The sequence below is a fragment of the Macaca nemestrina genome, chromosome 1 (assembly GCF_043159975.1).
Source record: "Macaca nemestrina isolate mMacNem1 chromosome 1, mMacNem.hap1, whole genome shotgun sequence".
Classification (NCBI taxonomy): Eukaryota; Metazoa; Chordata; class Mammalia; order Primates; family Cercopithecidae; genus Macaca; species Macaca nemestrina.
In genome coordinates, this window is record NC_092125.1 from 62,354,439 (window position 1) to 62,375,913 (window position 21,475).

The following is a 21,475-nucleotide window of genomic DNA, read 5'->3' on the forward strand; positions in this document are numbered from 1 at the left end:
CTGTGACTGGCGCAGGGTGGAGGTGGCAGAGATTCTCTCCTTTTTTCTTCCTTCCTGCTTCCCTTCTTTCCTTGGTTACTAAGCACTTCCTCGGCACAGGGTTTTGAGGTGAATATGCTATGGCATGGTCAGAGACCTTAGGTAAGCAGCCAGCTATGAGCAAGGAGGATGAAATGGGAGCTCTAGAAGGTGGATGCACCTGGGAAGTGCCAGGGCTACAGAGAGGGGACTTCCAGGTGGCAGTACATCCAGCCAGCCTGCTTGGGGGCCCCACTTCTTTGTCTCATGGCACTCACCACCATACCATTTTGTGACTGCTCAGGTACAGCACTTTGAGGACAGGGACAGGCTCCCTTCCCCCTGTACCCTCAGCACCCACTCTATTGCTGGGCACCTACAGAGAGGGCCCTCAATAGATATTTGCTAACTGTATGCATCGCAAGTGACTTTTGTCTCTTTCTTGAGCCTGCAGGAACTCTCTATACCCTTGGACAAGGGGCTCTCCAGGGCAGGGACTGTTTCTTCTCTCAGGCTGGGAGTCTCTGAAGGCAGGGGCTGTGTCTCTACCCTCAGACAGAACGCTCTCCCAGCACAAGCTCGACCCGGTGCTCCCCTAATGCTGGAGAAGCATGCTGGCAGTCTGCAGGTTAGCACTCCTCACTTGTCTGGTGCTTACTGTTAACAGGGCTTGCAAACATATTATTATCACACCCATTAGGGCTGTTAAACACCAGGACAGAAATGATAGCCTATGAGGACAGCACTGACCCTCATAGACCAAAACTTCACTATGGGGATGAAGTACATTGGCCTGCCCTGAAGCAGGAGGTGGACTTAATGGGCTGAAGACGCTAACTTTTTTTTGAGATGGAGTCTGGCTCTGTTGCTCAGGCTGGAACGCAGTGGTGCGATCTCAGCTCACTTCAACCTCCACCTCCCCAGTTCAAGCAATCCTCCTGCCTCAGCCTTTTGAGTAGCTGGAACTACAGGCACCTGCCACCACGCCCGGCTAATTTTTGTATTTTTAGTAGAGATGGGGTTTCACCACGTTGGCCAGGCTGGTCTCGAAGTCCTGACCTCAGGTGATCTGCCCACCTCAGCCTCCCAAAGGTCTGGGATTATAGGTGTGAGCCACCGTGCCCGGCCAAAGACGCCAACTTTGAGCCCTAGACACATGCACAGCTTGGGAATTTAATCTTCACTTTTCCTCCTGTAAATATATAGTGAGGGTGTGATGCCAGCCCCAGCCCAATCTCCTTGGGGCTCTGCGTCTCTGCTTCCTGGCAGCCTCTTGAGTCGACTTGGGGATTTGACGTCAGTTGCTCAGCTCCATCCTTCCTTCTGGACTTGGGGAGGTCCAGATATGACCGGGAGTGAGTCAGTGCGGGGGACTGAGGGGGTGGTTCCCATTCTCTCTCCAGCCCCCTCAACCAATGATCCAAGTTCAAGGAGCTCATCTCTGTTGTTCAGACCATTGAGCTAGTGCCTTGAAGTCTCCGGAACAGCTGTGGGAGCCAAGAATCATTACTCCAGACAAAGGGTAGAGAGCAGATGCAATATCTAGTTATTACAGAGCTGGCCTTGAGAGCCAGGAGCTGTGCCAGGCACAGATATGAGAGGGGCTGCAGGGGCTGTGTCCAGCTGGCGGTTGTAGTGGGGTGCTGGCTGTAGGGTCTCCCTGGGCTCCTCAGAGAGCTCACATTCTGCCAGGTGCTTCAGAGAAAGGGATGAGGAGGGGCAGGGGCTGGTTACCACTGGCTGTGTCTATCCCCAAGAGAGGACAAAATCTGTCACCTACAGGACAGCTTTTCCTGCTGTCATCGGCTGTCACACATTCTCTCCATGCCTGGGGCCCACACTTAGCCAGATCCCCAGAAATCTCAGGCATGTCCCCACTGAGTCACCTAGAGTCTCCGCATCTTCATTTCTTTGGCTGTAAACAGGAAGCTATTCATAGCTACCTTCCTCTACAGCCACACTCAGCTACAACTGCATCTGGATCCCCTCCCCTCTTGGGCTCTTGTCAAATGGAGAAGGTGTAGGGGGAAGAGGAGCCTAAAGCACCAAACCTGGGCTAGGGAGTCTGAGGGGAGACAGGGGAGGGGCCACTGCCCCTGGGACAGCAGTTTTACCAGCTCCCCTCCGTGTGCTCCCCCTCACTCCCCAGGGCATGCCGGCATCATCTGCTTACCGCACCCAGGAAGGGGATGTTGCAGACATTGCCCAGGAAGCCGAAGGCAACAGGGAAAAAGCCCCTAGGAGCAGAGGGGAGAAGGGAGGAGTCAGTGATGGCCCAGGAAGGGAGGATAGAGGGCAGGAGGCTGAGGTCCACCAAAAGGTTCAAGCTGTGGCTTCCGTGCACCAGGGGCAGGCTTGGTTCTGCGCTCCTGTGTTCCGAGAGGCAGTCGAGTGACATGATTAAGAATGAAGGCCCTAGGGTCACACTCTGTGGGTTCACATCTTGGCTCTACCACTTACTGGCACCATATATACTTGGGCAAATTCCTTAACTTCTCTGAATCTCAGTTTCCAACCATAAAATGTGGCTAACAATAACAGTGCCTACATCATAAGGCCATGTACAAAGAAAAGGTCAGGAAGTGCTTATTTTTATTATTGTTACTGTCATGATTATTACTCTTCTGGCCGAAAGTTTTCTTACCTTCCTGAGATCCACCTGACCCGGGTGTCCTGGGCCCTCGGCATGGGCGGCTGTTGGAAGCCGTGCTCACCGTTATACTCACTGGTGCCCTGGCTCCCCCAGGCATACAGCCACCCCTGCCTTTGGCAATCCTGCTCTCATCAAAGATACCCTGCCAAGGCCTGACTGTGGACACACGCGTGACCCCTCACAGGAGTTGGAGGTGCTGAGGCTGGCATGAGAAGGGATCCCAGTGTGTGGCGGATGGGAAGGGAGATTTGAAATATGGATTCTGGCTGAGCCACTTCCTTACGGTGGGCCTCAATTTCCCAAGGTTTCACTGCACTCTGAGGTCCCTGATAGCTGTAATTTGTTTGCCCCTTCTGTGTTACTGCACAGTGTCTTTGTCAAGGCTGACTTTCAGTTTCAACTATCAAATCTGCTGCTGTCCTACTCCACTTTCTAAGCCCTCCATAAATGCTAACTGTTGTCAGAATTTATTTATGGATCTTCCTACTAAACTGTAAATTCTGTAGGAACTTTCTCCTCATTCAGTGCCACATCCTCACACCTGGCCCGTATTTGGCATGCAGTAGGTGCTTATTATATATTTGACAATTTGAATAAGTGACTGTTTGAAAATGACATACATATATATACACACACACACACACACACACACACACACACACACATATATATATATATTTTTTTTTTTTTTTTTTTTTTTGAGACAGAATCTCGCTCTGCCACCCAGGCTGGAGGCAATGGTGCGATCTTCTCTCACTGCAACCTCTGCCCCCTGTGTTTAAGCGATTCTTGTGTCTCAGCCTCCTGAGTAGCTGGGATTACAGGTGCTTGCCACCAAGGCCAGCTAATTTTTTTTGTATTTTTAGTAGAAACAGGGTTTCACCATGTTGACTAGTCTGGTCTCGAATTCCTGACCTCAAGTGATCTGCCTGCCTCGGCCTCCCAAAGTGCTGGGATCACAGGCGTGAGCCACTGCGCCCAGGCATAAAATGACATATTTGAATGTGGAATAAATAGATGGCAGGTATGCATGAGAAAATTTAAAGCCACACTTCCTGAAGTCTCTGAGGCCTAGGCCATTCAGGCTAATCGGGGGGTTTCAGGGCTACATTCAGCAAACGGGGGCTCCTATGAGAACCCAGGGATTCCTGAGCCCCACTCCTTTCCATGATTGCAGAAGCCATCATTCTTCCAGTCTCCACTGTCCCCATCCCACCCCGATTCTCTCCACACTACCCTGTAGACATATGAAGCCTTCCTTCCCAACCCCACTTTCTCTGAGACCCCTTCCTTCCTTTTCCTTCAGTACCCTCCAGTCTTCTCTTAGACTCTACCCATCCCTCAAGGCTTCTCTCAAGTCCTGCTTCCTCTATGACACTACCCTGGGCTCCCCTCTGAGTGCCTACAGGCCTGACAGTGGCCACACATCATGACTGAGTTCCACCCTGCCTTTCCCCAAGCCCAGGGCTGACACAGGTCAGGCCAGGGGATGACACAGGGGTCAGGAGCCAGAGCCCCCTGGGTCAAAGGCGACCTTTTTCACATACTAGTTTCAGACCTCGGGGTGGGGGCAACTTCTCTGAGCGTTGGTTTCCTTATCTGTGAAGTAGAGGATAATCCTAGAGTGGGTTGTTGTGATAAAATAAGATGATGATCATGAGCGTGCCTGGAACATGTTAGCTCACTGCCCTTCCTCTCCGGCTAGATTTGAGGGCAGGCCTCGTGTCTGCTCCCTGCTCACAGGCACAGTGCTGGAAACACAGTCAGCACTCTATCAATATTTGTTGATGGATGGGCTAATCCCTCCAAAGTACCCTTCAGCCTACTTTAGGGGGCCTTTCCGAAGTGTCCATGGTTCTCATCTCTTGCAGGATAAAGTCCCAGCTTCTGCACTGCCTGCTGGGGTGATCTCAGCCACTCAGATGCTTTGGTGGGTCTGTCCAGGGTTAGAGGGATTTGCACTTACTTGAACAGGCTGAAGAATCCGTAGGTTTCCAGGAACATACCCAGGAGGGGCCAGCGTAGGAGCACGACAACCACACCCCCCAGGAAGAAGCTGGTTCCCTTGAGTTTGTGCCGTTGGAAGAAGAACTGAAAGGTCTTCCTCAAGCCGATGATGAAGGAGAGGCCCGTCAGGAACAGCAGCTGGAGGGAAGGGAGGAGAGCATGAAGCAAACCCACCAGCCCCCTGAGGAGCTGGGGGCACAGGCCTGGAGCCAGGTGGCGGGCAGGGGCAGGACGTGCTAACTCTTTAAGACCATCTGAGCGAGGGCCGTCTAGCAATGTGGCAGAATCCCAGAGCCTTGATAAGTCTTGCTGGCTGGGAACAGGACTGCACAGAGGCAGGGGATGGATGAGAAACTTTTGATGGTTTCTAGTTGCCACCCAATTCCCTGGAGCCCAAGCACTTTTTCATATGGGACTTGGTTTCTCACCATACCATCTAGGGAAGATGGAATCAGGTGGGATTTTTATTCCAGAGAACTGAAGATTGAGGCCTAAGTAGGTTAGGCAGCCATACTGAAAGCCACACAGAACCTTCAGAGGCTCCACCGCCTACAGAATAACCCTCCAGGCCCTCCCCTGGATACCCTATCACTGTCTTCAGCTTGGCTCCTAATGATCCCTGAAGAGTGCCCAGGCTGTCGTCAAATTGAACTCTCTGGTTTTCTTCCAGCATATCCCATGCTTCCCCGCTCCTCCCCCACACCTTCTCTCCTGCTGTTCCAACCCCCCTGGAAGTGCTTTATTCACCTCCACATCCATTTCCTTTCCAAATTCCTCTCCATCCTTCTCCAATTTAGTGTGCCCTCTTTCCACTAAGCCCCTTGTTTCATATTAAATGTGTTTACTGTGGCCCCTGCCTTCCTCCCAGCCATGTATGTCATGTTATATCTCTAGCCCTAGAGTGGGATTCAGATGGCAGGGACAGTGTCTGAGTCCCCTCAGAACCCCCAGGGTCTCCCGCAGAGCTTGGTGTGAGAATCCAGGTCCTCAGATTCTTGGTGCCGCAGGCTCTGTGTCCATTTCCTGTGCCCTCCTCCGCCCAGGCTTGATGATGTCTGACCCCTGGATAAGCATGGTCTGAATAAACTTGGGATTTATTTAAGGGATTTATTTAAAGACTTAAATAAACTTTAAGTCTTTATTGCCAGGACTATCCTGGCAATAGAGACTTCAGAAAGGTTGGGGCAGGGGAGTGGGGACACAGGGCTGGGGGACTCACGTTTCCAAAGGCCAGGAGCACGGAATCAAAGTACAGGAGTGTTCCAAAGAGGATGAAGAAGATGCCGAAACCGGTGATCCCCACACCAATCTCTGCAATAGGCAAGGAGGTGGTGCAGCAAAGGGCTTTGGGGAGCAGGTGGGGACCCTGAAACTTCCCCCATTGCCACAGGACAGGTGCCCTCTGTGGGGGTGACTCCACTTCCATCCAGGAATCTCAGCTTTCGTGCTCTCAGGGGATGGTGGGATGGGAAGGGGAAGGTAGGATGGTATGAAGCTTTGTCTAGCACCTGGGAACTGTGCTGTCACTTCTGTACACAGTGGCATTCTGTCCTCACCGCAGCCCTGTGTGGAGGCTGGTGCTGCCGTCACCACTTTATACTCTCAGCCTCCTCTCGTCCTCAAAAGCCACATTATCCACATCAGTATCAGGGCTGAACATAGCATCTGCCTCCTCTGCTCCTGCCTTGTGCAACTGAGAACCACTGGAGCCCAGTCCACACTGCACAGAAGGGAGCCACTGAAAACTCAGGACCACCAGCCCCAAAGAGCCTCAGAACCACCCAGCTCTCCTGGTACTTTCTCAAGAGGCTGGCCCGCCTGAGCAACTCTCCACACCATCTCCTTTCTCCTCAGAATTGCCCTGTCTCCACTCTCAGGTGGTGACGTTTCCCACTGGATTGGGAAAACAGAAGTCATAAGTTAGGAATGCATTCCTCTTCCCAGCTGGGGCCTACACCCAAGACCCAAGCCTGCACCTGCTCCCATTGTCCTCCCTCCCTCCTGCAGCAGGCACCTTGTGGGCCCTGCCACACACTCTTTGGCCAACTCTCATTTCAACCCAGTGGCTTCGGGCAGTTCTGCCGAGGTTGGACCCACACTGACAATGAGCCTCCATTCCCAAGGTTTGATAGTGAGCCTCCATTCCCAAGGTTTGACAGTGAGCCTCCATTCCCAAGGTTTGTAAGCATCTCAGGGCGTTTTTTGAAGCTGAGTTCGCTCAGAGCCAGCAAACATAGCCCAGAAGTTCAGGACATGAAGGCCCCCTCGTTTGGTCAAGGGCTACATTTTTGACATTTTGATAAACATATTTCAGATCGCTCCCCTCAAGACGAGTTATACAATAACCAGATATATTGTTCCTTTTTTCCTTAACCCTCTCCATCACTCAGAATTGTTAATTTTACTTATCTTTGCCACGATGATAGTCAATAAATGGAAACTCATTCTGTTGCTTCGTTTTTAAATTGTTACCTTTTAAAGTTTTAAATTGTGGCAAAATGCACATAAAACGAAACTTACCATCTAACCATTTAAAAATATACAGTTCAGTGGTATTAAGCACATCTCCTGAATTCTTCATCTTGCAAAGTTGAAACTCTACACTCATTAAACAGTAGCTCCCCATTCCCCTCCCACCAGCCTCCAACAACCACCATTTTACTTTCTCTATGAATTTTTGACTACTCTGGGAACCTCCTATAAGTGGAATCATACAATATTTGTCTTTTTGTGATTGTCTTATTTCACTTATCATAACGTTCTTAAGGTTCCTTCATGTTGTAGCATGTGTCTGAATTTTCTTCCTTTTTAAGACAGAATAAATAGTCCATTGCTATCTGTATCCTACATTTTGTTGATCCATTCATCTGTTGATGGACATCTGGGTGGCTTCCATCCATCTCTTACCTATTGTAAATAGTGTTACTCATAAATATGAGTGTAAGAAAATATCTCTTCAAGACCCTGCTTCCAATCCTTTCGGGTATATACCCCACAAAGTGGAATTATGGAATTATACTGGATCACATGGTAATTCTATTTTTAATTTTTTGAGGAATTGCCATTTTGTTTTCCATTGTGACTGCACCATTTAACATTCCCACCAACAGTACACAAGAGTTCTAATTTCTCCACATCTTGCCAATACTTTTTCTGTTTTATTTTGTTTTGATAGCAGCCATGCTAATGGGTATAAGGTAGTATCACACCGTGGTTTTGACTTACATTTCCCTAATGATTAATGATTAGTGATCTTTTCATGTGCTTGTTAGCTGCATGTATATCTTCTTTGGAGAACTGTCTAGTTAATTTTTAAACAGGTTGTTCCTTTTGTTGTTGAGTTGTAGGAGTTCTTTATATATTTTGGATATTAACTATCAGGTATATGATTTGCAAATATTTTCTCCCCCTCTGTAGGTCACTTTTTCACTCTGTTGACTGTGTCCTTTGACACACTGAAATTTTTAATTTTGATGTAGTCTGATTGATGTCTTCTTTTTCTTTTGTTGCCTGTGTTTTTCAAGTCATATCTTAGAAATCATTATCAAAGTGTTGTAATGTTTTCCCCTATGTTTTCTTCTAAGAGTTTTATAGTTTTAGATCTTATTTTTAGGCCTTTGATCTGTTTTGAGTTACTTTATGCAGCTAGTATAAGGTAAGGGTCCACCTGCATCTTTTGCATGTGGATATCCAGTTTTCCCAGCACTATCTGTTGGAAAGACTGTTCTTTCCCCATTTCACGGTCTTAATACCCTCGTCAAAAATTTTGCTGGACTTGTTAGAATTGGTTCTCATAACCTCTATGAAACTGGTATTATTAATATGCTTTTGCAAATAATTGTTAAAAGTGGGGGGAAATTATTCTGTTGTTTAGAGGCAGAACTGTAAAAACAAAAACAAAATTATCGAGACTAAATTTACTGGCTGAGTTATATTTACACCTGAAAGAAAATGAAACAACACAATCATCTTCTGGGTAGTTAATCCCTCATCTGTTGCTAGGCAGATTTTAAGAGGATTAGGATCAATTCCAATACAGAAAGAAGGCCAAAGAGCTTCTTTAAAAGAATCATCAAAAATACAGCGATGAAACCAGGTGCTCAGTGGCTCACACCTGTAATCCCAGCACTTTGGGAGACTGAGGTGGATGGATCACGTGAGGTCAGGAGCTCAAGGCCAGCCTGGCCAACATGCTGAAACCTCGTCTCAACTAAAAATTTACAAAAATTAGCTGGGCATGGTGGCACACATTACTAGTCCCAGCTACTTGGGAGGCTGAGGCAGGAGAACTGCTTGACCCCGGGAGGTGGAGGTTGCAGTGAGCCGAGATTACACCACTGCACTCCAGACTGGGCAACAAGAGCAAAACTCCATCTCAAAACAAACAAACAAAAACCAAAACAATGATGAGATCTAACATTCCAATTATAGACTGAAACCTTGCTCAACTCATAGTCTGGTATCATGCCAGTCTTACTGGATCTCACTTTTGGCAGAAGCTGGATTTTGTTGGGACCCAGTGTAACATAATTTCTCTCAACATATCACCCAGCTGCCCAGAATCTATTTTCTACTGAAAGCTGATTCCTTGTGTTCCTGACAAGCCTTCGTGATTGATTTGGGCTTGTTTCCTACTTCTACCTCCTCCGGCTGGCCTGAGTTAAATCTCTTAGAAGCTGGGACAGCTCAGCAGAGTATCACCCCATGGGTCACGATGAAGGTTGTGTTTTGTCAACATTTCCTTCCTCAGAGACAACACATTGAGAATCTAGAGTTACATCTATCTGAATTACCATGATAATTTCGTGTAGGTCAGAATATTGTGGAGGAAGACCACAGTCATCTTTCTTTAACCCAAATGATAAAAGTGTTTTAGGTTTTTATGCTTGTTATAAAATATCTGTTGTTGGCTTATGCCTGCCATAAAAATATCTGTCATTGGTTTCAGCTCTGACTCTACACCCTTTCCTCCCCCTCAGTAGGTGTATTTGTGTGGAAACACGATGTGCACATTTTATGGGGTTTTCATTTTGTTTTGCAAAACTATCTATATGTTCATCCTGCACACACTTAAGAACAGCCTCATACTCATTTTGTAGAAACAGCATAAGTTTCTCACATTCACACGTGATGTCCATTCTATTTATTCCTTCTTCTGCAGCAGCGATTTGCTGGCTGGCATAGTCATCACTTCTCCACCTGTTCTACACTCTTCTTTAAGGGCAGGTGCAATTCCAGGACTTTCCTGTGATAGGGGCAGCCTTCTTTATGGGCCACACTTAGTGCTCTCAGCGCTCAGTGGGACACAAAACTCCACAGAAAAGGGTCAGAAACTGGGTTTCTCACACACAAGCTTCAGACCTGCCTTTGCCTCTTGCTTCTGGAGTAGCTTAGCGATTTCAGTCAAGTTACCCAGTCAGAGGTTGCTCCTAAAGTTCTTTTCAGGCAGCAACCATGGCAGAAAGAGCGGAGGAGTGGGGATGTCATACAGATGTCCCCAGGAGTGACGGGCGTGCCTGCCGGGCACGGTCCCCGAGATCCAGACAGATTGAGCAGCGCGCCCTCTGCTGGAGGCGGCCAGGGCTGTCACGCCTACACCCAGCGGAAAAACCTGGGAGGCCAAGGTAACTTCAGGGAGGCGTGGCTCTCCAGGAGCCACCTGGGAGAAGTGGAGACCTCCCCAGACCTCAGAGATCAGCTTTAGGTCTCCCTGGCAAGGCACACTGATGGCTGCACTGGTGCCCTTGTTTAGCCCCTCGCTCTGCAACTCCCAAGCTGCTGCCAAGAAGAGCCCACAGCCACCTGATCCAGACAAGCCAGGCTTCCCCGACTCCCCATTTCATAGCTAGCTTGAAGAAAAGCCAGATTCAATGTCTTTCTTGCTCCAGAAAGCAGCTACAGCTCCAAGGAAACAATAGCTCATGGAGCAGGCGGATGAGTCCTTCTGGCCTCAGGCTGCGCAGCGAGTCTCAGAACATCATTGGTTTTTCCCCCCTTTTCCTTTTCCTTTTTTTAAAGCAATCACAAATGTGCAGGAAAGTTGCAGGTACAGTACAAAGAATATTTTTCTCGAACCATTTGAAAGTAATTGCCACCTCATACCTCATCACCCCTGAAGGCTTTGGTGTGATTTTTAAAACCTCTCCTGGACACTAAGGACATGAATAGACAATTCTCAAAAGAAGATATACAAACAGCCAACAAACATATGACAAAATGCCCAACATCACTAATGATCAAGGAAGTGCAAATCAAAACCACAATGTGATACCACCTTACTCCTGCAAGAATGGCCATAATCAAAAAATCAAAAAATAATAAATGTTGGCGTGGATGTGGTGAACAGGGAACACTTCTACACTGCTGGTGGGAATGTAAACTAGAATAACCACCATGGAAAACAGTGTGGAGATTCCTTAAAGAACTAAAAGTAGAACTACCATTTCATCCAGCAATCCCACTACTAGGTATCTACCCAGAGGAAAATAAATCATTATACGAAAAAGATACTTGCACATGCCTGTTTATAGCAGCACAGTTCAGAATTGCAAAAATATGAAACCATATATATACATATATATACACACATATATATATACACATATATGTGTGTGTGCATCTATCTATCTAATCTATCTATCTATCTAATGAACTACTACTCAGCCACAAAAAGGAATGAAATGGCATTCGCAGCAACCTGGATGGAATTGGAAATCATTATTCTAAGTGGAGTGACTCAGGAATGGAAAAGCAAACATCATATGTTTTCACTCATAAGTGGGAGCTAAGCTATGAGGATGCAAAGGCATAGGAATGATACAATAGACTTTGGGGACTCATGGGAAAGGGTAGGAGGGGGCTGAGGGATAAAAGACTACACATTGGGTACAGTGTACACTGCTTGGGTGATGGGTGCACCAAAATCTCAGAAATCACCACTAAATAACTTTTTCATGTAACCAACCACCTGTTCCCCCAAAAACCTATTGAAATAAACAAACAAAAAGTTCTCCTAGACAGCCAACATACAGCCATCAAAATTGGGAAATTAATATTGATATGTGACTATCCTCTAACCCTCAGACTCCATTCAAGTTTCATCATTCACCCAGTAGTATCATTTATAGCAAAAGATTCCAGTTCATCATTCTGTGTGGCATTTAATGATCATGTCTCTTTAAACTCTTCTGTCTGGAACAGCTCCTTGGTCTTTCCTTGGCATGAACTTGATACTTCTGAAGATTCAGGCCACTTATTCTGTAGCCATCCCTCCATTTGGGTTTGTCGGATGTTTCCTCACAACTAGACTCAGGTTATGCATCTTAGGCAGAAATAGCACAAGATGTGATGCTGTGTTTTTCTCACTGCATCCTGGTAGGTGGTGCACGATGTCAATTTGCCCCATCGCTGATAATGTTTCTTTACTCTTAGGGCAGTGTCTGCCAGGCCTTCACCACCCCATCCCTGACCCTGCAGGGGATGCCCATCACTCTACTTTGCCTATGACACTTTGCACCAGGCCACCCCTAGTGTGAATACCCTTCTCACCCTGCTGGGGTTCTAACACCCCACTCTGAGCACCCCCTTCTCTGTGTTAAACCTAATGGCTTTAAGACTGAATTGTCCAGGAAGAGGAAGGAAGGAAATAAGGAGAGAAAGAGCCTCATTCGCTTTTCAAAATTAACAATAGTGATTGATCGTATAATGAACATGCTGTGCCAGGCACAGTCTAGGCACATATATGCTTTAAGTATATTAACACATTCAATTTTCATAACTACCTGTGACATAGGTACTACTATTAGTGCCATTTCACAAACAAAACTGAAACACAGAGGTTAAGTCACTTGCCCAGGAATACACAGCAGCTGGCAGAATCAGGATTTGAACTCAGTCTCGAGCTCCAAAAAGTGACTTTTGGGTGGGCATGGTGGTTTACACCTATAATCCCAACACTTTGGGACGCCGAGGTGGGTGGATCACCTGAGGTCAGGAGTTCGGGACCAGCCTGGCCAACATGGTGAAACCCCGTCTCTACTAAAAATACAAAAAATTAGCCAGTGAGTTGGCGGGCACCTACAATCTCAGCTACTTGGGAGGCTGAGGCAGGAGAATCGCTTGATTAGATTCAGGAGGCAGAGGTTGCAATGAGCCAAGATCATGCCATTGCACTCTAGCCTGGGCAACAAGAGCGAAACTCCAACTCAAAAAACAAAAACAAAACAAAACAAAAATTAAAAGTGCCTTTAACCAACCCAGTCCAGTCCACTTCCACAGGTAATGTTCTTGCCTTGGCCATTAATGACCTCCATGTTATCAGATCCAATGGGCAGGTGTGAGCCGTCATCTGTTAGAGCTGACCACTCCCGTGTTGAAACAGCCTTTCTCTTGGTTTGTGCACATCACGTTCTTGATTTTCTTCCTACTGCTCTAACTGCCCTTTCTCTGTCTCCTCTGCCAGCTCCTACTTCTCTCTCTTCCTCTTGGGATTTGAATTGCACAGGGCTTGTGCCCAAGCTCACTTCTCTTCTCATTCTATTTCCACATGTATCCCCGTGTGTTTATTTTTGTTTTTAATTTTGTCTTAAAGCTGGGATCTCGCTCTGTTGCCCAGGCTGGAGTGCAATGGCACGATCATAGCTCACTGCAGCCTTGAACTCCTGGGTTCAAGGGATCCTTGTACCTCAGCCTCCTGAGTAGCTGGGACTACAGGCACTGGCCACCATGCCCAGCTAATTTTTAAAAATTGGTTTAAATTTTTTTGTTGTTGAGACAGGGGTTTTGCAGTGTGCCCAGGCTGGTCTTGAACTCCTGGCCTCAAGCGATCCTCCCACTTTAGCCTCCCAAAGTGCTGAGATTACAGGCATGAGCCACCACACCCAGCCTCTGAACGTCTTTAAACATCCCTTGTATGCTGATGGCATGGATGTCCCTCTTTCTAGTCCATGCCTCTCTTTGGGCTTTGAAACTCATATCTAGCTGCTTACTTGGCGTATCTGCCTGGTTTTCTCTCAGCCATCTTGAACTGGGCTAATCTTGAATCCCAGACTGGGTTATTTATCTTCCTTCCTTCAACTTATGCCTCCCTTGGTTGTCCTCAAATGAGTAAACATGTCACCACCGCCCACTCCACCACTTAAGGCAAAAGCCCACCCTTCCCCCATGAAATTCGCAGCTAAGTTTTCTTTTCTTCTCCCAAGATACATGTTGAAAGCTGTCCATTTCTTTCCATTCTTACCACCTAATTCCCAGCCACGATCATCTCTTTCCTGGACTCCTGCAGCAGCCCCCATTTGGCCTCCTGCTTTATTCCTGCGCCCTCCCAATTGTTCTCCACACAGTGCTCAAGGGTCTTGCAAAACATACAACCTGATCATGTTAGCATACTGCCTAGACTCCTGCGTGGCTGCCCACTAAGATGAGACTGCAGCAGAGCTCTCTCATCCACACCGCGGCTCACAGGCCTTGCCTGGTGGGGCCCAGGCCTGCCTGTCCACCTTATCTCCTGCCATTGTCACTCTTGCCTGCCATGCTCCAACCACACTGTTCTCCATGGCTTCCATGTGAGCTCTTTTGGCTCAGGGCCTTGGTACATGCAGTTTCCTGGTCTGCAACCCCCTGCCTTTCACTTGTTACTTGACAATGCATCCTCATCGTTCAGGTCTCAACTGAAATGTCAGTTGCTCAGGGAAAGCCGGTCCACTCTGTTCCCTGACCTAAATCTGGTTCCCTCATTTCTCTCTCTCACAGGACTTGCTTATCGTATTTGGCAAGAGTACATTTACTTGCAGGCTAATTGGTTTAACAAAGTATCAGCGTGCCACTGGGCTGAGGACCCAACCCACCTCTCTCTATATTTTTATTCACGAGGTCCATGGTTCTCAACTGGGGTGAGGGGATTGTGGAGGGGGAGTGGGGGGCAGGATGGGGATTTGTCTCCCAGGGGACATTTTGCAATGTTTGAAGACATTTTTTATTGTCACAGCTTGGAGTGGGGGTGCTACTGGCATGTAGTGGGTAGAGGCCAGGGATGCTGCTAATATCCTATAATGTACAGGACAGGCTCCCACAACAAAGAATTATCCTGCCCCAAAATGTCAGTAGTGGGGAGGTGAGAAACTGTGCCTGCCCTTGGTGATCTCTCGGATGCTCGTGGTCCTAAAGACTATGAATATGCAGATTATTCCCACATTTCTGTCTCCAGCCCAGGCCTCTACCTGGAACTCCAGACTCACATACCCAACCACCTACCTGACATCTCACCTGGATGTCTAACAGCACAAACCAACTCAACACATCTAAAGCCCAATTCCTGCTTTCCCCCCACTCAACCCTTCCCATTGCACAGGCTAAAAAATATACAAGGCATTCTTGACTTCTCTTTCTCTCACACCCTACATCCAATCCATCAGCAAATCCTCAACACTTTCCTCAAGGCAGATCCAGCATGGAACACACCCCACTAATCCCCTGCTAACACCTTGGTCTCCTCCACCTTCACACACTCAGGACTGGCTTTCCTGGCTGGGCACCGTGGCTCACACCTGTAATCCCAGCACTTTGGGAGGCCAAGGCGGGTGGATCACTTGAGAGGTCAGGAGTTCGAGACCAGCCTGGACAAAGTGGTGAAACTCCATCTCTACTAAAAATACAAAACTTAGCTGGGTGTGGTGGTGGGCGCCTGTAACCCCAGCTACTTGGGAGGCTGAGGCAGGAGAATCGTTTGAACCCAGGAGGTGGAGGTTGCGGTGAGCAGAGATCCTGCTACTGCACTCCAGCTCTGAGCGACAGAGTAAGACTCTGTCTCAAACAAAACAAAACAAAACAAACAAACAAAAAAAAAACAACTGGCTTTCCTGCTGCTACCTTCATACTTTCACAGCCTATTCTCAACCCAGCACCCAGAGTGATCTTTTAAACGTAGAAATAGAACGCATCACACCACAGCACGAAACCCTCCGATAGTTTCTTATGTAAATAAAACCAAGGTCATTACCATGGTCTATAAGTATCCAGTGTCCTGACCCCTCAGTGACCTCCCTGACCTAAACTGTTAGGATTCTCCCTACACCTCACTTTGCTCCAGGTACACCCGCCTCCTTGTTGTTCTTCAAACACGCCAAGTATGCTAATGCCTCAGGGCCTTTGCACTGCCTGTCCCTGCTTCCTGAACATTTCCCCTCCAGGGAGCTGCATGGCTTTGCTTCCTCGCTTCCTACAGATCTCTGTACAAAGGGCACCTTCTCAGTGAAGCCTTCCCCGACCACTCTATATAAAATAGCGACCCCTCCTACCTCAAACTCCATAGCCTCCTCTTATTTTATTTTCATCTGGAGGACTTAACATCTTCTGATATACTACATACTTCTTTCTGTTAATTACCTGTCTCCCCTCTCTAGAATGTAAGCAGGGAGTTGGTTTCATTTAATGTTGGACACTCTGTGTCCAACACAGTGCTGGGCACACAGCAGAGACAAATCTGTTGAGTGAACAAAAGAATGTTGTCACCAGTTCTCACATGAAAAACCAAGGCTTAGAGGCTTTAAGTAACTCACCCAAATGAAGGCCACAGAGTCACGGTTCTTCCCATGGCCCCAGACCTGTTCCAAGACCTCCTCCCTACCTCTTCCCCCAAAAGAAGGGGAAGGATGTTTAGGAGTGAGGGTATGGTGGTTTGGGCAGGGGAGTGGAGTTCAGTTTTTTATAAGAAGCCCCCAGGGCCACAGCAGACCTTGATAGTGTGGGGAAAGATGTCTGAATGGGCAGAGGCCTCCTGAGTCCACCTTTGTGGCAACCCGGGATGGGAAAGGGGTCAGTGTGACTGGGGAACATACCAGGTCCCCTGGGCACCAAACTCTGGCTACCTGTGGGCCCTGAGCAACTCCCACCCTCTGGAGAGCAGGGAGCCACACCCCGCCCTGCCTGCTGCCCCGGGTGCCAGCACGGCAGCTCCCAGCCCCTGGCTCCAGAGGTCACGCTTGTAGGTTTCCCAGTGACAGTTGCCCGGCTGGGAGAGAGAGAACTGGCACGGAGCCTGGCCTGGGTAGCCCATTGCAGCCCCGCTCCCTCCACTCACTCTGCCATTCGGTGATGGAGATCATGCCGCACACAGCCTGGGGGGCCTTCCGGTTGGAAGCGGACAAGTGGAGCGTGGCCCGGAGGACTCAACTGGTACATGGTCACGGGAAGCTGACTCTTGGTTAAGTTGCGAAATGAGCCTATGGCAAATCATTAACTCCCCCTCCAACCCCCGCCCCACCCGCGCACACCATGCAGGTGCGTCTAGTCGCCTACTCCCTCCTCCCGTCTTCCGGTAGGGCAATGCCCCTCCACCTGCCGTGCTCGCCGGGGAAGGCACCGTCCTCCTGACCCTTTCCTCACACCACCCGGTGTTCTGCGGGCTCTCGTCTACCCCGCGAAACTTAGATTGTATATGGAAGCATTGGAATCTAGGAGGTGCTCAGGTTTCTTGCTTGGTTTCGTGGTGTGTGAAGAGTTGGCATCCGCGCATCCCTTTGGGAATGTACTAAATTAATCTTGAAAGTCAAGCTTTTTACTCTCTGCTATTACACATGCTAGGCGCTGGGAGGCAATGAGCGACTGAGTACAAAGCCTGTTGCTGACCTAATGGTAGAGCCACATCTGGTTAAATTAATGGCAAAAGCGCCATGGGGGAAGTTAGACACGAAGGGCTTGGACCTCCTTTCCCCAAGCGTCGTCCAGCTTTGGACTCACTGTGAGGTTGAGCTATGGAAGACAAAGCCCTGAATTTGGGGTTGGGGCAGGACTAGACAATTCAGGGGGCCTGGTTCGAGTCCACCTACCAGCTGTGTAGACATGGATTTGTCCTTTCCTCCTTTGGGCCTGCAAAAGGAGGGGCAGTTATTTCCTAACATCCTTTTTTCCCCATCGCAAAGCAATGGTTCTCAATGCCAGGAGAGCCAACATCCACTTTGCAATGTCTCCTCTATCCAGAAATGAAGAAATGAATTTCATAGATGATATGACTAATCTACATACATCATTTAAAAATGCAAATAGGCCTGGCATACCAAATGCATCATGTCTGTAATCCCAGCATTTTAGGAGGCTGAGGCAGAAAGATTGCTTGAGCCCAGGAGTTTGAGACCTGCCTAGGCAACATAGTGAGACCTTGTCTCTACAAAAATAAAAATCAAAAAATTAGCCAGATGTGGTGGTGCCTGCCTGTAGTCCCAGCTACTGGGGAGGCTGAGGTAGGAGGATTGCTTGAGCCCAGGAGGTCGAGGCTGCAACGAGCTGTGATCAAGCCATGCATGGGTATGAGAGTGAGATCCTGTCTCAAAAAACCAAACCAAACAACAACAACAAAACCAAGGAAAGCTGACACAATTAAAAAACAAAAAAAAGGATAAGTTATAATAAAACATGATGTCTTTCAATATATAAACACTCAGGCAAGACTTACCAGAAGGCATAAATGAAATAGGCAGATTGCTTGCACCTACACATAATATATATTTGAATTTAAGAGAAATAGAAGACGAGCCATTCTATGCAAAAACAAAAATCACACACATGCAAGAAAATGAAAGAGTAGCAGGAAGTGAACACTAGAAATAAAAATTGCTAGGTGAGTAATAACAGACCAGATGTACTTGCATATGATAAGAGAGGGAAAGCATCTTAATTGAGATAGGGATGACACAGCAGGGCAAATTAGAGAGCACAAGGTGGAGATAATATAGGAGTATGACGCGCATGCAAAGGAACTGGGTCTTATGTATGTGTGTATTGTCAAAATAGCTCCCATGGAATGGGGTTGCCATAGAGTACCACAACACATCGACCTCTGTCTTGAAACATATCAGTGTTGAGGTAGAATTCAGTCTCTGGGATCTTAAAAGGCCTTAGAGATCATATATTTCCAGTGGGCAATGGGGCATAGAGGATAGATTGGGAAGAGAAAAGAAGATAAAAATGGTTTAGAGCAATTGCATGTGGACACCTGGGACAGTGTTGTAAAGACAGGGCACAATATTTCCACACGTAATTGTGACAACGTAAGTGTTCATCCTTGGGCTGCAAAAAACTTTAAACATATAAAGGATGGCAATAATATGAAATAAACTCTAAAAACTTTTATTAAGGAGACACAGTGAGATCTCCTGCATCTCAAGTGTCTCTGATTTCATGTTTGGTTCTCTCACATCTCTTCTGTTAAATATTTTCAGTCAATTTCTTTGCTTATTCAGTATCACCTACTGATTGGAACTGTTTTCTGTTTTTCTTTTCTTTTTTTTTTTTTTTTTTTTTTTTGAGACAGAATCTCGCTTTGTCACCCAGGCTGGAGTCGATCTCTGCTCACTGCAAGCTCTGCCTCCCGGGTTCACACCATTCTCCTGCCTCAGCCTCCCGAGTAGCTGGGACTACAGGCGCCCACCACCACTCCCTGCTAATTTTTTGTATTTTTAGTAGAGATGGGGTGTCACCGTGTTAGCCAGGATGGTCTCGATCTCCTGACCTCGTGATCGCCTGCCTCGGCCTCCCAAAGTGCTGGGATTAAAGGCGTGAGCCACCGCGCCCGGCCAGAACTGTTTTCAATCAAATACATAGTAGTAGAAATCTTATAATCCTTTGGGCAGACAAGGCATGGAGTAGATTATTCGATAATTTTGAGACAATGTCTTTTATTACTTTTAAGCTTCTGCTCCATAATAACCATCTCCTAACTTTCTGAGTTTTCATGAAACTTATTTTTAAAAGCTTACAAAACCTTTTGGTATTACTGTCAATTGGAGCATGACCAACTTTTACTGGTAGTGGGTTTAGTTCAGCTGTACATTCGAAAGTTGTGCAGGATATGGGACAATTCTTGGTTTTGGAAATCTGTCCTGTGCATTGCAGTCACTAAATGCCAGGAAGAGTTTTGCACCCTTAGGATTGAGACAACCAAATGCCCCAAGGGGCCAGAATCATCCCCGTTGAAATCACTGGTAGGTTAAGAGCTTCATCCTAGCTTCATGAAGCCTTGGGCATTTTATTTATCCTTTCTGTGCCTCGGTTTCTTGGATAATTAGAGTACCTATGACTGACAGAGGATGAGGACTCGTGAGTAAATGCATGTGAAGTGCGTAGAACCAGGTACCTGGCACACAGTAAGCACTTAATGAACCATTGTTATTGCTATTACTGTATAGTTATAATAATTACTATTGTTATTAACATTATTAGTATACTGTTAATATGCTTTATATGAAAGACTTCTACTGTCATCTCAAATTGTGCTAAACCACTCCCACAGGCGTATAAAATAGCAGCTGGGGATGCCCCTCCCTGCCCCCACCCCCAGCCATGGAACCCACCTGTGAACTCAGGAGAATTAAACACTCATGATACTGGGCCCTCCTGGCCTGATTCTCTGGGTACTGGAGCTGAGCGCAGAGGGGCTGTCCACAGTTCACCCTTCTGGAGAGGGACCTTCATAGGGACGTTCCCAGGAAGGGGTATGCAGGCCCTGGAAGGCTGGTGCTAGTCCTCGACCCATGGCAGTCTCATGACCCTGCCATGATGAGAAGGGGGTGGGGTAGTGCAGTTACTCCCTGGGCTGGAGGCGTAGAACTGGCAGGGGAGGGACACCTCAGGGACGGCACAGGCCCTGGTGATGTCTTCCAGCAAAGGCTATAGAGCTAGTAAAGAAGGGGTCCTGGAAAACCTTCTCCCTCTTCCCACATCAGGCCCCTGCAGGTGGCCAGGGAGCCTTTGCAACATCACCACTTCCACTTCCTCACATTTGGAAGTGAATTTGAGTTTTCAAAGCGATTTTCATCCATTTTCTCATTTGCCTTTCTTGAAAGTTCCATAAGATGGTGGTTAACATACCCATTTTCCAGACGAGGAAACCGAGACTCAAGAATTTAATGACTTGTCCAAATCTTCTTGCAGCTAGCAAGGAGCATGTTGCTAGGGGGAGGAGTTGAGGATGACATGCCACCTTCTCTCATTGATCTCAGTAACAAGGTGAGGCTCAGGATGAGGAGGGGGCCGTGGTGTGGCCCCAGTTCCCTGGCAGCAGCAGGATCTGAGGCTTGGCTGCCTGCCTGACCCTGTCGTGCCTCTCTTCAAGAATAAATAAATGATCACACAGTTACACAGCACTGCTCCTTAAAGGGCATTCTGCTAGTTGCATTTTCATTTACATTTATCAGCTACTGCCCCCTTTTTACAAATCCCAACCTGGCTTGATCTGGGTAGGGGGTGGAGCAGGCACCAGCTGGCATCATCTCTTGAGAGGAGGAGCCAGCCCTTGTCGGTGGATGCAGTGATGCCCTGTGGTGCTCTGTGGTCTCACATTCCACCTCCTCCCCAAGCCCTTGCCATTGGCTCTGGCTCAGATGGAGGCTGCAGCTAAAGGCTCAGCTCCCCGGAAAGTGACAAGTTCTCCAATATACACCCCCCTACCCCAGCCTCTGATGCAGGCCCTCCCCCAGAGCCTACATGTGGTCACAACTCTCCTGGGTTCACAAAGGACATCATCCTGGGGATGTGACAACATCCAAAATAGAGTCAAATTTAAAAAATGACCACCCCTGTACTAGCCCTTAGAAATGGGAACAGGTGTCCGGAATTCAGCTTCAGCCATGAAAGCCAAGTCGATGCAAGATTAGGAATTAGGAAGCTTGCTTTCTCATCTCTCTTTCTCGCTTTTTCTTGAGCCATCCCTCCCTCAAACAACGTGCAGAAGCCCAGCTGAGCCTGCCAGTCTCCCGGGTGCACCTCTTCTCTTCCACTACCCACCCCACAAAATTTCCCAGGCTT

At 47.7% G+C, this 21,475-nt stretch overlaps 1 protein-coding gene across 1 annotated transcript; it reads right to left on the bottom strand.

Annotated features, from left to right (window-relative positions):
• Positions 1 to 1,157: 1,157 nt before the first annotated feature.
• On the bottom strand, positions 1,158 to 16,866 carry LOC105484790 (golgi transport 1A). The gene is made up of 5 exons (XM_011746738.2): positions 16,755 to 16,866; positions 5,898 to 5,989; positions 4,638 to 4,816; positions 2,192 to 2,255; positions 1,158 to 1,505 (listed from the first exon to the last, which is right to left on the bottom strand). Exons 1-5 carry the CDS (start codon positions 16,777 to 16,779, stop codon positions 1,467 to 1,469), a joined length of 399 nt encoding a protein of 132 aa, XP_011745040.1. The 5' UTR covers positions 16,780 to 16,866; the 3' UTR covers positions 1,158 to 1,466.
• Positions 16,867 to 21,475: the final 4,609 nt, after the last annotated feature.